Raw genomic sequence first — 12746 nt, forward strand, 5'->3', positions numbered from 1 at the left:
AGCATGTTTCGCTAAGGGGTCATTTAGATGCTTCTTATGAGACTTGTGTTTTGTTTTGGTAAAAATGGTTTATATCGTCAGTTAGCTGAGATTATTTCCGTTAATCTGGTATAACACATTAATAGGTTCTTAAATATTAAGATCCCCTGAGACACAGTGTCGTGAAAAAAAAAACAGGGTCCCCGCCGACGGGGACCTTGGGGTTTAACAGGTTAAAGGAAGTCGGCTGAGTCCATTTTGTGGCCAGTTCGTTCTGTTAGGAACCTTGACAGACACTTGGACTCAAACGCACGACTCAAAAGAAAGTTTGTTGTTCAAAAGGTCTTTACTTTGAATAAGTATAAAGTTCAAACAAAAAATCACTCCTGAGAGGCAAAACATAGCAAAGCAAACTACAAACTAAATAAACTTGACTCTGATCACAAAGTACAAAAACTCTTGGTGTGACAAGCTGGCTCTCTTATGCCCCGGCCACACGAGGACAAAAACGTCCGTTTGCGTTACTGTTTAGTGTCATATAGACCATTCGGCCACACGAGGACGACCGCATACGGCACTAAACGACTGAGGAAACGATAATGGGTCCCAAGGTGGATAGAACGGCATACGCAACGCTCTGGGGGGTCAAACAGCTCCGTGTGTGCGCCCTATACGATCATTTTCTGATAATGATTGCACAATAGCCCCGCCTCTCCCCACCTCTGCTGCTCACCTCCGCGTACCCCGTGCCATTGCTGATGTGTTTCGCCACCAACAACAACAACAATGGCGGATCGCAGAGTTGCTATCGTGCTCCGGACGCTACTGACCATGCTACAGTTCTTTGTGCAACATCTACAGCAGACTTACACATCCGGGTGGGATCTTACTCGCTGCTTTTGTGGATATGTACTGCAGCTTCAGCGATCATTTTCTGCTAATGATTGATTGCGCAATAGCCCCGCCTCTCCCCACCTCTGCTGCTCACCCCCGCGTCAAAGTAAACTGCACACTGAATTCAGATTATTTATCTTTCTCTCGATATGGACATAAACGCGAGTGAAGTCTAATCTGACAGGACGGAGACACCTCTCAAACTACCTAAACTAGATATAAATATGTTTATTTTTACTGTCGGCCGGGTCACTCATTACTGGATCAGCTGCTACATGAAACAGATACTGGCGCTGTCCGAAGAGAGGGAGGAAAAAGAGAGGCTCCGTGTATTTTTATTATTATATTATATAGAGTCATTATTCATTTGTTTTAAAGCTCAATAAATAACAAAGAAGACCTTTGACCGGCACTTTTATAATTTTGTCGGAAGATTTAAACTTTAATACACGTTGACTGGCGAAAAACTCTGCCCGGTTCCCTCTGCCCCCACCGCGGAGAATAAACAGAAGGGCAACCATGACAACCATGCTTCTTCGCTGCTTTTGTGAAGGAAGTTACAGCGCCACGTACAGGCTCCTGCATATGTACTGCAGCTTCTCCAGCGGTTGGAGCTAAACGGAGCGGTCTCGTGTGGGCAGACACTATCCGGATAACTATTGCGTGTGGACGGAAGCTTGTTTGCGATTGCGTTTGCGTTAATCCTATGCGTTTAGCCGTTTTCGTCCTCGTGTGGCCGGGGTCTTAATGGCACAAGGCACAAGACGAACTGGCACAGGACAAAGGGAGACAGGACTATTTATACATGAGGTAAGTGGGAACAGGTGGAAACAGCAGCAGACGCTGACGATGGCGGGAACACACACAAAGGGAGGAAGTAATGGGGGCTGAAATGAGAGAGGTAAGTACAAATTAAAACAGGAAGTGCAATGACAGGACTAGACAGGTGAACAAAAAGACTTGACTAAACATAAATCTAACCTGGGCTATGAACTAAACGTGAAACAATAACATGAACCTGATTAACATGACATGAATGATTTAGCAGACATGACGGGATGTTACAGTACCCCCCCCTCTAGGGACGGCTCCTGACGTCCCTAGAGTTCTCTTATTTTGGTAACCCCTTATCTGGAAACCGGAAGTAGTTAAGAGGCTCCGGCTTGACGAGGTTAGTGAAAGTTGACTGAACGCTAGAGACCGGAGAGTAAAGACACGGCAATTAAAGCTTCCCTTGTAACGTGTTTATATTTTATATATACAGTCTATGGTTTTTATTGATTTATTAAACAGACTGCAAGTCACAACACAACCTGGCTGAGAGGGCTTATATAACAGGATGTATAACGCAGGATGTATTAACGCAAGACAAATTGAGAGCATCATTGCGAAAGGGCATGCAGAAAAATAATCGTTTTTTTTCGATTACGTTGTTTTCATAATCGTTGCAAGCCAAAATCGTAAACGAGATTAAAATACGATGAATTGCACAGCCCTAGTAAAAAATAGCCCTTATCTGTATACAATCAGAAATACACACTTAAGGTCCAGTTTTGCATACCGCTACAGTTTTACCCATGCATAAACATATCTCCATCTTAGATTAGGCCGAAGTGGAAACAACACAGGACATATCCTCTTGAGAACACAGAGCAGGAGAGAAAACACTTCACATTTAGCCTTATCTGCAATTTTCCAGCTGTATCATGTCTGGTCGTTATAGAAACAAGATGTGTTAGATGCTTATCGTGGTGATTAATTGAAATGGATAGAGTATCTTTCATTTCTGCTTTTTAACTGATGCTGTGTTTGTTTCTCTAATCAGCCTCCACATTTTATTGTTAACTCCCCTCACATGGCAGAGCTTCGAACCAGTAATCCTCTCTCCTTCTGAGGATGTCAGTCCTCCACCCCCGCCCCCATTATGGATCACCAAAAAAACATGTTAAAGGTTCCATATTATACTGTTGTTCATCAATATAGGTGTCAGATACAAAACATGTCTCTGAACTGTTTGGCTGAAATACCAAACAGATAATTGTAGCATCCCATAATCCCCTCTGTCTCAGCCCTGTTTCAAAAGTGCCACTCCCCACGTCCCTCTGAGAGATATTTGGTTAAAAAGAACACAATGTGCACACAATGGTGCTCTAGGAGGAGATTCAGGTGATAAGGTGTGGGGGGGGTTACCTTGGTTGGTGATTGGCTAATGGTTACACGAGCCAAAAAATCGTTATGACATCATAAAGTGGCCAAAATCGGATCAGCTCATTTTCAGACAGGTTTTTATATAAATGGATCAGGACAAAAAGAGAGAGAATCTTTTTTCCTGAAACTTTCAGAATCTCTTTACACAGAGGGGACACATGTTTATGTATAAAAGACATGAAAAAGTGGATTTTGCATAATAGGTGACCTTTAAAAACCACAGTCCCACACTCAGTCGTATTGTGCCGAGTGTGTGAATAATCAAATCACTTCATCTGTTCTTATTTGCTTTTCAAGAACACAGCTTCCTGCCTGCAGCCTGAATGTGTTTTGTGGCACCCTGTTATTCCTTTACGCAGCGTCCACACGGCGGTGTGCGTTGAAGCTTGCCGGCGGGCGTGTCTGAAACTCGACCAACAACCAATCACATGAATCTCCCGCCCCGGACACACAAGCACGCGGTTTGATTGGCTAGAGCTTGTAATGGCATTTGATTTGATTAGCTGACGCTTCCGTCGAAGCTTCAAAAGTTGAACATTGCTCAACTTTTGAAGCGAGCAACGCGAAGCAACGGAACCACAATGCAGTTCGGTAAAGCGTGACGTCACCCCATTCAAAGTGAATGGGCAGAAGCGTTGAAGCTTCAACGCACACCGCCGTGTGGACGGGGCCGTTCGTGTTTCTGAAGACTACATACCTGCACAAAGAGGGGGTAGGTCTCATTGTTGACAGTGCGCGAGTGGTAGAACTCTCCATCGTACCACAGGACTTTGCCCATCGGCGAGTTCTCCTTGGTCACCGCAAACATCTTCCGCGGCTCGCAGCACTCCGTCAGCAGCTTCCTGTACAGAGAGGATGTGGGGAATAATGAGTCGGGTCTCTGTAATGATCTGTGACACAAATTGGATTCAACAGGGCTGCTGGGATTCTGATGAAAGGCAGGCTATAACAATTGCTTAATTATTTGCCTGGAGACTGAGTAAGATGTGTGTTAATTAGGGCTGTCAAGTTAACGCGTTAATAAAAAAAATTAACGCCACTAATTATTTTAACGCGATTAACGCATGTGTATTTTTTTTCCTCGGCCGCCCCGTAGTTTCAGAGCGCATCGAGTTTAAAATACCATCTACAAGCTGATGCTGACAGCCCCGCTCCTGCCGCCCGCTTGTGACAGACCACACTTCCACGCTCACCGGCAGGCCCCGACTGGCTATTGGGAGGACCGGGAGGGTGTGTGTATGTGTGGCCCGAGCGAGCAAGAGAGAGACCTTACGTGCATTGTTGTTGTTAGCATCTGGTGCTAGCTAGCTGCGCTAACGGATATAAGGAGCTGTTTAAATGAAAACTGAGGAGCGACATTTCGCCACAACTGCGCCGAGCACTTGACTTTATGCAGGAAGCCAGACAGTGGGACATTGTATGAAAAGTAAGCACACTCAGCACGGATAGTGTGCAACATGATTGCAGCGTCCAGGCAGCTCCCGTTCGAGCATATGCCTTGAGTTGCACATAGCTCCAACGTGTGCGCGCACACACACACACACACACACACACACACACACACACACACACACACACACACACACACACACACACACACACACACACACACACACACACACACACACACACACACACACACACACACACACACACACACACACACACACACACACCACACACCCACACACACACACACACACACACACACACACACACACACACACACACACACACACACACACACACACACACACACACACACACACACACACACACACACACACACACACACACACACACACACACACACACACACACACACACACACACACCACACACACACAACAACACACCATTTGTATTGTATTATTGTATGAGAGGTTCCAGGTTGAATAGTATGGGCTCAGAACAGTCTCATAATACACACATACACACAGAAGGATTCACACTTGTATTTCCGGATCCACACTTGTGTTTTTCAATGCACACACAAATGTATTCCGTTTCATATAAATGTAAATAAAATCCAAATACAGAAAAAAGTTTTACATGTGTATTTTTGATCCTCACATATTTGTTTTCCGTTTAAATCCCCTGAACCTGCAAACACAAACAGCTTTCTGTGCACGGATCGCTGTGCATTCGTGTGTGGGTTTTTTGAGACTCCCCTGACGGTCAGCCGATTCGTACTTGTAATTATTTCTATCTATAGCCAATCAGATGTCTCCCTCATTCTAAGCCAATCATATGAGCGCGCCCCCACGAGGGTAGATTTCTTGCGTTCATGACGTAGCGCTTCATGTACGCATTTTGCGCAGTCCGGAGCTGACAGCTCCATGGAGCCTGCCTGCAGGCGCTAATCTCAGGACACCCTCCATTCTCAGTACAGCGCCACTTTCCGAACAGGAAATGCACGCAAATACAAGCCTTTATATTATTAAGGTACAGCGCCACTTTCCAAACCATTGATGAATGCTTGTGTACACAAAAACGGCAGGCAAAACCGTTTTAAATGTGTGTTTCCTGTATGGCGATTGCGAATACAGCTGCTTTATTTATGTCTGTATGAAGTTGTTGTGAGTGTGGAGGGAGCAGCTACAGGTTAGCTTAGCCTAATCGATCAGTGCACTACGAAGCCAGTGCTAGACAGTGACCTCGGGGGGGAGCCCCGCCGGTCATTATCGGCCGATATTCACTCTTAATAGTTTGATCGGTGCTCTCTATAAAGGCCGATCAGGAGAGCTGGATCTGATCGATATGGACATAAACGCGAGTGAAGTATAACCGGACGCAAGAGAGAGATCAGATCAGCTGCTGAGTCTGATGGAGACACGCTGCTCTGCATGATCACCTGATGCTCAGCCTTCTGTTTAGCGAGCTGACCGGACTGCGCAAAATGCGTATATGAAGTAATCTTACCCTCGTGGGGGCGCGCTCATGTGATTGGCTTAGAATGAAGGAGACATCTGATTGGCTATAGATAGAAAAAATTACAAGTACGAATCGGCTGACCGTCAGGGGAGTCTCAAAAAACCCACACACGAATGCAAAGCGATCCGCGCACAGAAAGCTGTTTGTGTTTGCAGGTTCAGGGGATTTAAACAGGAAACTAATAAGTGAGGATCAAAAATACATATGTACAACTTTTTTCTGTATTTGGATTTTATTTACATGTATATGAAACGGAATACATTTGTGTGTGCATTGAAAAACACAAGTATGGAGCCGGAAATACAAGTTTGAATCCTTCTGTGTGCATGTGTGTATTATGAGTCTGTTCTGAGCCCATAGAATTGAGGCGAATATTTATAATGTTCAGAGGTTGTTGTGTTTAATATTCATGAGAATATTTGTCATTGTTCAAATGATAATAAACATTAGCATAAAGCATATTTGTCCACTCATATGTTGATAAGAGTATTAAAAACTTGAAAAATATTACTCTAAGGTACATTTAGAACAGATCAAAAATGTGCGATTAATTTGCGATTAATCGCGATTAACTATGGACAATCATGCGATTAATCGCGATTAAATATTTTAATCGACTGACAGCCCTAGTGTTAATATGACAGGACAAGGAACTCTTTTGTAAGGTTAAGGCCTGTACATCACATGAAGTTATCACATATTTTAGATTATTATCAAGAATATCAATAAAAGGCTCATTAAATGAAAAACTTGGGACTGTCTTAGCTTATACACTATGTTGTTGTTCAAATTAAAAAACCCACTGGACAAAACCTTCCTGTTACTTATTAATGCACAGCTCCAAGTGAGCATCAGCAGGTGTCACCTTTCCTGATTAACCTAATCGGCTTTGCCATTGGAGAATTGTCAATTCTCAGCGGAATAAGATGTATTCCCACAGAGGGAATAACATGCTCTGTTGATCAAGTGTATTAAACAGTATCGCTCTAAGTAAGTCTGTGGTACTAAAGCAAGAGTCTGGATGATATGTTTGTATCCCCTGAGGTAGGCTATTACTGTTATTTTCCTGTTAGATTTCTTACAACATTTGACAGATTTAAAATTGTTTGTGTGTTTTTGGTATAATTACAGTTGTTATTATTGATTTGAGCATTTTAAGCAATTCTAAAATACTTTTTTGTGGGACAGTGTCAACATAATGACATGCCCATATGTTCAGGGAAATAGAAAGAAAGGAGGTCACAGACTAAATTATTCCTAAGAACCCCTGGTGATATGTTGCTGCTTAATATTCTTTTATGTGTCCTTTACTATGCAAAATCAAAAACACAAAGGAACATCTCTACCGACCTTCTTGTTCTCTTTTAAAAAAACACAGGGACCTAGTAGAATCTGCTTTAAACCATGGAGAGAAATGTGAGACCTGGTACGAACCTGTAGTGATCGATGCCCGTCTGGTTCTTCTGCCATGCCTCCCCCTGCCTCAGCACCTCCTCCACGATGTCCTTATCGCGGGGGAGTCTGTAGACGGGGAAGATGTAGAACCAGCAGAGCACCAGCACGCACAGAGCGGCCCACACCGACAGCTTGCCTCGGTAGCATCGAACCAACATGTTTCCCCCTCTTGTCTTAGCGCAAAACAACCGGAGCATGCACCCCACACCGGTGCAGTAAAGCTTTCCCTTTCTCAAAATCTCCGCCCCAGACACGGTGAAGGCTGAATGGAATCTGGTAGTCTGTTACCCGGTTGTTTGTGTGAAGCTTGTGTCTGAAAATCCGTGTTTTTGTTGGTGGGGCTCAGATGGGGAGAAACAGAAGCGCCTGACCCTGCAGCAGCTCACACTCGGGTGCGGGGTTGTGGTGCAGTGTGTCGGGCTCTGCAGGAATCCTCCGCTCTGCTCCCGGTGCATCACCACCATCATCACAGCCTGATTGTGAGGAATCATGCGGGCCCCCTCCTCCCCGCCCCGGTGTCCCTTCGTATCCCAATCCGAAAGAGGGGTACCCCGATGTATCGGTTCACGTTGATCCCCTTTTCTCCCGCCCTCCGCTCCTCTTCTCTGGCCTCCGCTGTCCGCGTCCTTCTTCGGGCTCTGCGGTGCAAAGTGAACCGGGCCAGTCCAATTGAGTCCACCTTCACCTCCCCCTCGGTCTCCTCCTGTCAACACCCCCCTCCGCGGAGACAAAGTGCTGCTTGTGCTGCTGAAGGCGCGTCAAACTCCCCTGAGACTGCACTAGTGAGACCGGAAGTCGTGGCTTCAAAATAAAATCATGCACAACACGATTCTTGGTGGAAAATGTCTCCAGCTGACTTTTCTTTTACTGTGTCGAGCTAATTCATTAACATTAATATAAGCAGCATTCAAAAATGCACAGTGTGGTAACTGTGGTTACATACAATGCTAAAATGCTAGGGTATGTGTTAGCATCATGTGCATCCATGGGTAAAGGCAGAGCCGTATAATAGAAGAGTTATGACATCTCCGTTCACTCCAATGGACCACTTTTTTACAGCAATGGCGGATCGTGGAGCCTCTCATTCGTTCCCCGGAAGTTAGCGCCAAGGCTAGCAGAGCGGTAGAGTTGCAGCATAATAACCGTTCGTGACGGACTTTTAAAGGTAAGAATAAGTTTAAAGATTTATATTGCGGATATTATCAGTACATCTGATTCAAATTAACATGTGTATTAAAGGATGTCAGTGGATTATCCCTAAATCAGTAGATTTAGGGAACGTTTACAGATAACAGATCAAGATAGGATACCGAAGCAAGTTAGCAACAGACGTTGAACAACCTTTTAATTGTAAATTCCGTTCTCTTAATGTCATTTGGTCCAACGTTGTTGAATTAGAGAAGAGGGGCTTCTAAACGGGATTGTATGCGGGGGTGGAGGGAGTTAAATATTAGATAAATATAACTTTGGTGCGTGTAAGAGTGAGTGTTTTTAGCAGAGCCATATTGTGTCCTTGTGATTATGTTGATTATTACCTGCCTGTATAATGTTGCAGCTCAGCTGATTTTGGATTGATGGCAAAGGGAGAGGGACTTAAGTGAGTGTGAAAACACAAGGTAAGTTTAATACTACTGTTTTATATAAGTAAGCATACTAAACATGTATTCTATCACTGTATTATATAAGTAATCTTGTTAGTAACCTACTGTATGGCAGGTGGAGGGGCAGTGATGTTACAGGTGGAGGAGCAATACTGCAAACTCACAAGACAGAGAAATCAAAGTTTGTTCTCCAGAGAAGAGGTTGATTTCACTTCAATTTTTTATTTCATATTTTCTAAAGATGTGGAAATGGCAACAAAAAAACACGTGAGAGCTGTAACCAAGACAACTGTAACAACAGGAGTAGAGAGCCACCAAGGTTTTTCAAGTCCCTCTCTTACTCCATTTTGCCAACCCAAACTTCCAGGTACATGACGGGACACCTTGCTTGTTTTTGTTGTTTGCTCTCCTCTGGCTGGGTGCTGGCAGGTAGAGGGCAGTGATGTTGGCAGGTGGAGGGGTAGTGATGTTACGGGTGGAGGGGCAGTGATGTTAGCTGGGTGCTGGCAGGTGGAAGAGCAATGTTTAGTCCAAATATTTCCATTGCAACGGCTAATGGAAATGATTGCAGCTGTGGATCTGTTTGGGGGTTGCTGGATGTGGTAGCTTGGCTGCTGTTGTTCCTTTTCACCTTTTTGGATTGGCTCTTGCTTCCAAAATGGCCATCTTTTAATTTTATTTTTTTCCTGTCATTTCTGATTTGTTTTGCCTCAATTCTCAGCCTCAGCCGTATAAATCTTTTTACGAGTTTTTGTTGTACTCCACAGCATGACGGAAGCCTGCTGGAGAGGGCCTGAGCTTCTTTCTCCAAGACACCCACTGCGTTGGGGAGCTGCATGAGGGAGGAACCAGTCTTGGTCCTAAATAGTTCCTCAATTTGGTGAATGAAGTCAAAGGCTTCTTGGGAGGGACGACAAAGAGCACCTGCCTTAAAGTCTTTCAAGTCCACTAACAAGCTGTTGTCACCAGAAGGACTCTCATCATGGTGCTCTGTTGCAATTTGCATTTTTCACAGATGCTGGCAAACTTGATGATTTTGTGGACGATGTAGCCTGCAAGATGGAAGAGAATACATTTCTCAGTTTTTGTGAGGTCAGGTGCTGCTGCTCTGTTCAGCGCCATCAGCTGTTCCACTCTGACTGATGGAGTGATTTTTGGCTCCCCTGTGTCCAGGAAGTCTGCCAAAAAGCTACTGTGGTCTTCCTGGTAGCTCCCAGAGCTGATGGTGGTGAGGAACTGCCCCACAGATATGATTCTCAGTGCATGATGGAATTCCACTGGAGTTGGGACAGGATTTTTAGACCTCACACAGCTGAATGTATTTTCAAGGCAGTCTTGTGTGAACCTTGACGTTAACACAAACCTGTGTCCTTGTGTAAGCATCTCCTCTTGTATGGCCAAAATTGATGTTGTTGCCATTATCACCCCTGTTTGAACAGGCTTCCAACCTCCCTTTTGACCTATCTTTATCCCACGAAACAGATGGACGATGTTCTGGGGGAAGGTGATGGCCTTTTGGTACTCCTCCATCTTGAGCCTGCTCAGGGCTGTAATTGGATGGCGAGATGACATCAGATCAAACCAACGATCAACCTGCTCCAGGAACCACGCTGTCGTCAGGTATGACAGAGGGCGGTTTTCTTGCTGCACCATGTATTTCAGCCCAGCACTTGTAGCCTTACTGAACACATTTAGAGCAAGACCAACCTTCATCTTATCAAAGTGACTTGGCTCGATGGCTGCAGCTGAAAGATGGGGAGCTATTTTTAAGGCCATCCCTTCCTGAAAGGTCAATAAGTCCTTAATGGGGACCACAGAAACCTCGTTAGAGGGGAGGTTCTCTCTGTTAACAACATCCTCAGGAATTATGAAGACCTGCCCACGGACAAGGGCACTTTTTAAATTTGTTACCAGATGTGGGACATCGGGCATGAAATAGAGCTGCCTGTCTGGTTTTGCTGGATGTGGCACCGATGTTTTATTTTGGTCCACCCCAAAGGATTTCCACATGGCTCGGTTAGGGCTACCCATGTCGGTGGTGACATCAAGCACATGTAGCCCTATGGATGCTGCCCTCTGTATTATCTCAATAATGATTGGCCTGTACTCTGCTCCATTGGTAGAATTGCCAGTGTAATGATATGCCACTACTTGCTTCCACCGTGTTGTGTTTCCAGCCAACATAAACACACAAGCATGTGTTGCCACCCCTGTGTGACCTGGTAAAGTCACATCACCGTACAGTTTGCCTGTAATCATGTCTAACTCCACACTTGGTGTGATTGCCATTTCATCCAAGGTCAACACACACTCCCTTTCAAGGTCTGTCAATTTATCTGCCTTCAATTTTAGGAAATCAAAGACCTCTGTCAACACACCAGGCTCAAACTTAACACATTGCATCCTTCTTTGCAGTGTCCTTATTCCTGGAAGGGGAATCTTCAATTCCTGCAGAGTTTTGTAACCCGTTGGTCCGCTCGCAAAGCGAATTTTTAAAGCCTTCTTAATTGTCTCATTGCTCCATTTCATCCCCTTTGTGGTGAGTCTGCCTAATGCCTTCAGTTGGTCTTTTGAAAACGTTTTCTTATATTTCTTGTCCCTAATTTTCATTGTTTTCTTGAGAGCTGCATTTTCCTTCCTGATTTTTCTTAGTGCAGCCTTTGCTTTTTTGGTGATTCCTTCTTGGCTCTTTAATTTTCTCTTTAATTGTTGTAATAGATCTGTTTGAATGGCTGCTGGTTCCCTCGTATGCTGACTGGCTGCTGGTTCCCTCGTATGCTGACTGGCTGCTGGCTGAGTGGGTGGTGTCCGCCCTCCCTGTCTCTCCTCACTAGCCATGTCCTCTCTTTCTTCACCCTCACTTTCCTTTCTCTCAGTCTCCTCATCCCTTCTTCCCTCAATCTTTGAGACTAATGTAAGTAAAAGACATGGCACTGTAAATGTTCGAACATTTAAAATATTATACCACTTAAAAATAAGAAATATTACTTTTGTTACTAAGAGTTCATACTTATTATACCTGTGTCACCTTTCACACTATAGCTGTGATCATGAGCTATGGGCTTTGTAGATACAGGTCCCGGGGTGAATCGTGGTGCAGGGGCCCTTCTCTTTTTGACCACAGGGCGATGCACGAAGATGGTGGGTATAGCCTCTGCTCTCAGCCTAGTCTTGCCCTTTTTTGTCTTGACAAACTGGTCTGCATCAAAATGTGCCTGCGGAGTGACTTGAGGTTACTTCACACACAGAACAACTGTGTCTGAATCTTGTCTGCCCACATACATATTCCATAGTGGTTGAATACACAGTATTAGGAAACACTTTATACTTACTGGACATGTTATACTCATTACATACTGTATATAAAATATGACCAAGAATGTGAGACAACTTTATAGAAATTCATATCACATATGTTACTGATGCCATTTGTCATACTTTATTAAATTCACAAATAATAAAGTTCCATAACTTCAGTTGGGAACAAAGACCACACCTTATCTCCCCAAGGCAATTTCCCATCCAATAGGTGTGCTATATAGGTGTGTATAACCCTTTCTCCTGTCTGTTTAGCCCTCTTTCAGCACAAGAACCAGAGGGGGATTCAATGGAGCCTGAATACCTGCACTGAGACCCTCACCCTGAGTCTCAACTCTGTGTTTTTCAAGCCTTTCC

General features: G+C 44.4%; 1 protein-coding gene across 3 annotated transcripts in view; it reads right to left on the reverse strand.

Moving 5' to 3' along the window:
* Window positions 1–8263, reverse strand: part of st8sia1 (ST8 alpha-N-acetyl-neuraminide alpha-2,8-sialyltransferase 1) — a 33156-nt gene extending 24893 nt beyond the window's left edge. For 2 of the 3 annotated variants that reach the window (XM_034218840.1, XM_034218838.1), the window contains exons 1-2: window positions 7450–8263; window positions 3779–3923 (exon numbers count right to left, since the gene is read on the reverse strand). In XM_034218840.1, coding sequence (XP_034074731.1) covers window positions 3779–3923; window positions 7450–7667 — 363 coding nt within the window. In that variant the 5' untranslated portion in view covers window positions 7668–8263. The remainder of the gene's footprint in view (window positions 1–3778; window positions 3924–7449) is intronic. The other variant, XM_034218839.1, reaches the window with a different exon arrangement.
* Between the last annotated feature and the right edge of the window lie 4483 nt (window positions 8264–12746).

This window comes from Gymnodraco acuticeps, unplaced genomic scaffold, assembly GCF_902827175.1.
Source record: "Gymnodraco acuticeps unplaced genomic scaffold, fGymAcu1.1, whole genome shotgun sequence".
Classification (NCBI taxonomy): Eukaryota; Metazoa; Chordata; class Actinopteri; order Perciformes; family Bathydraconidae; genus Gymnodraco; species Gymnodraco acuticeps.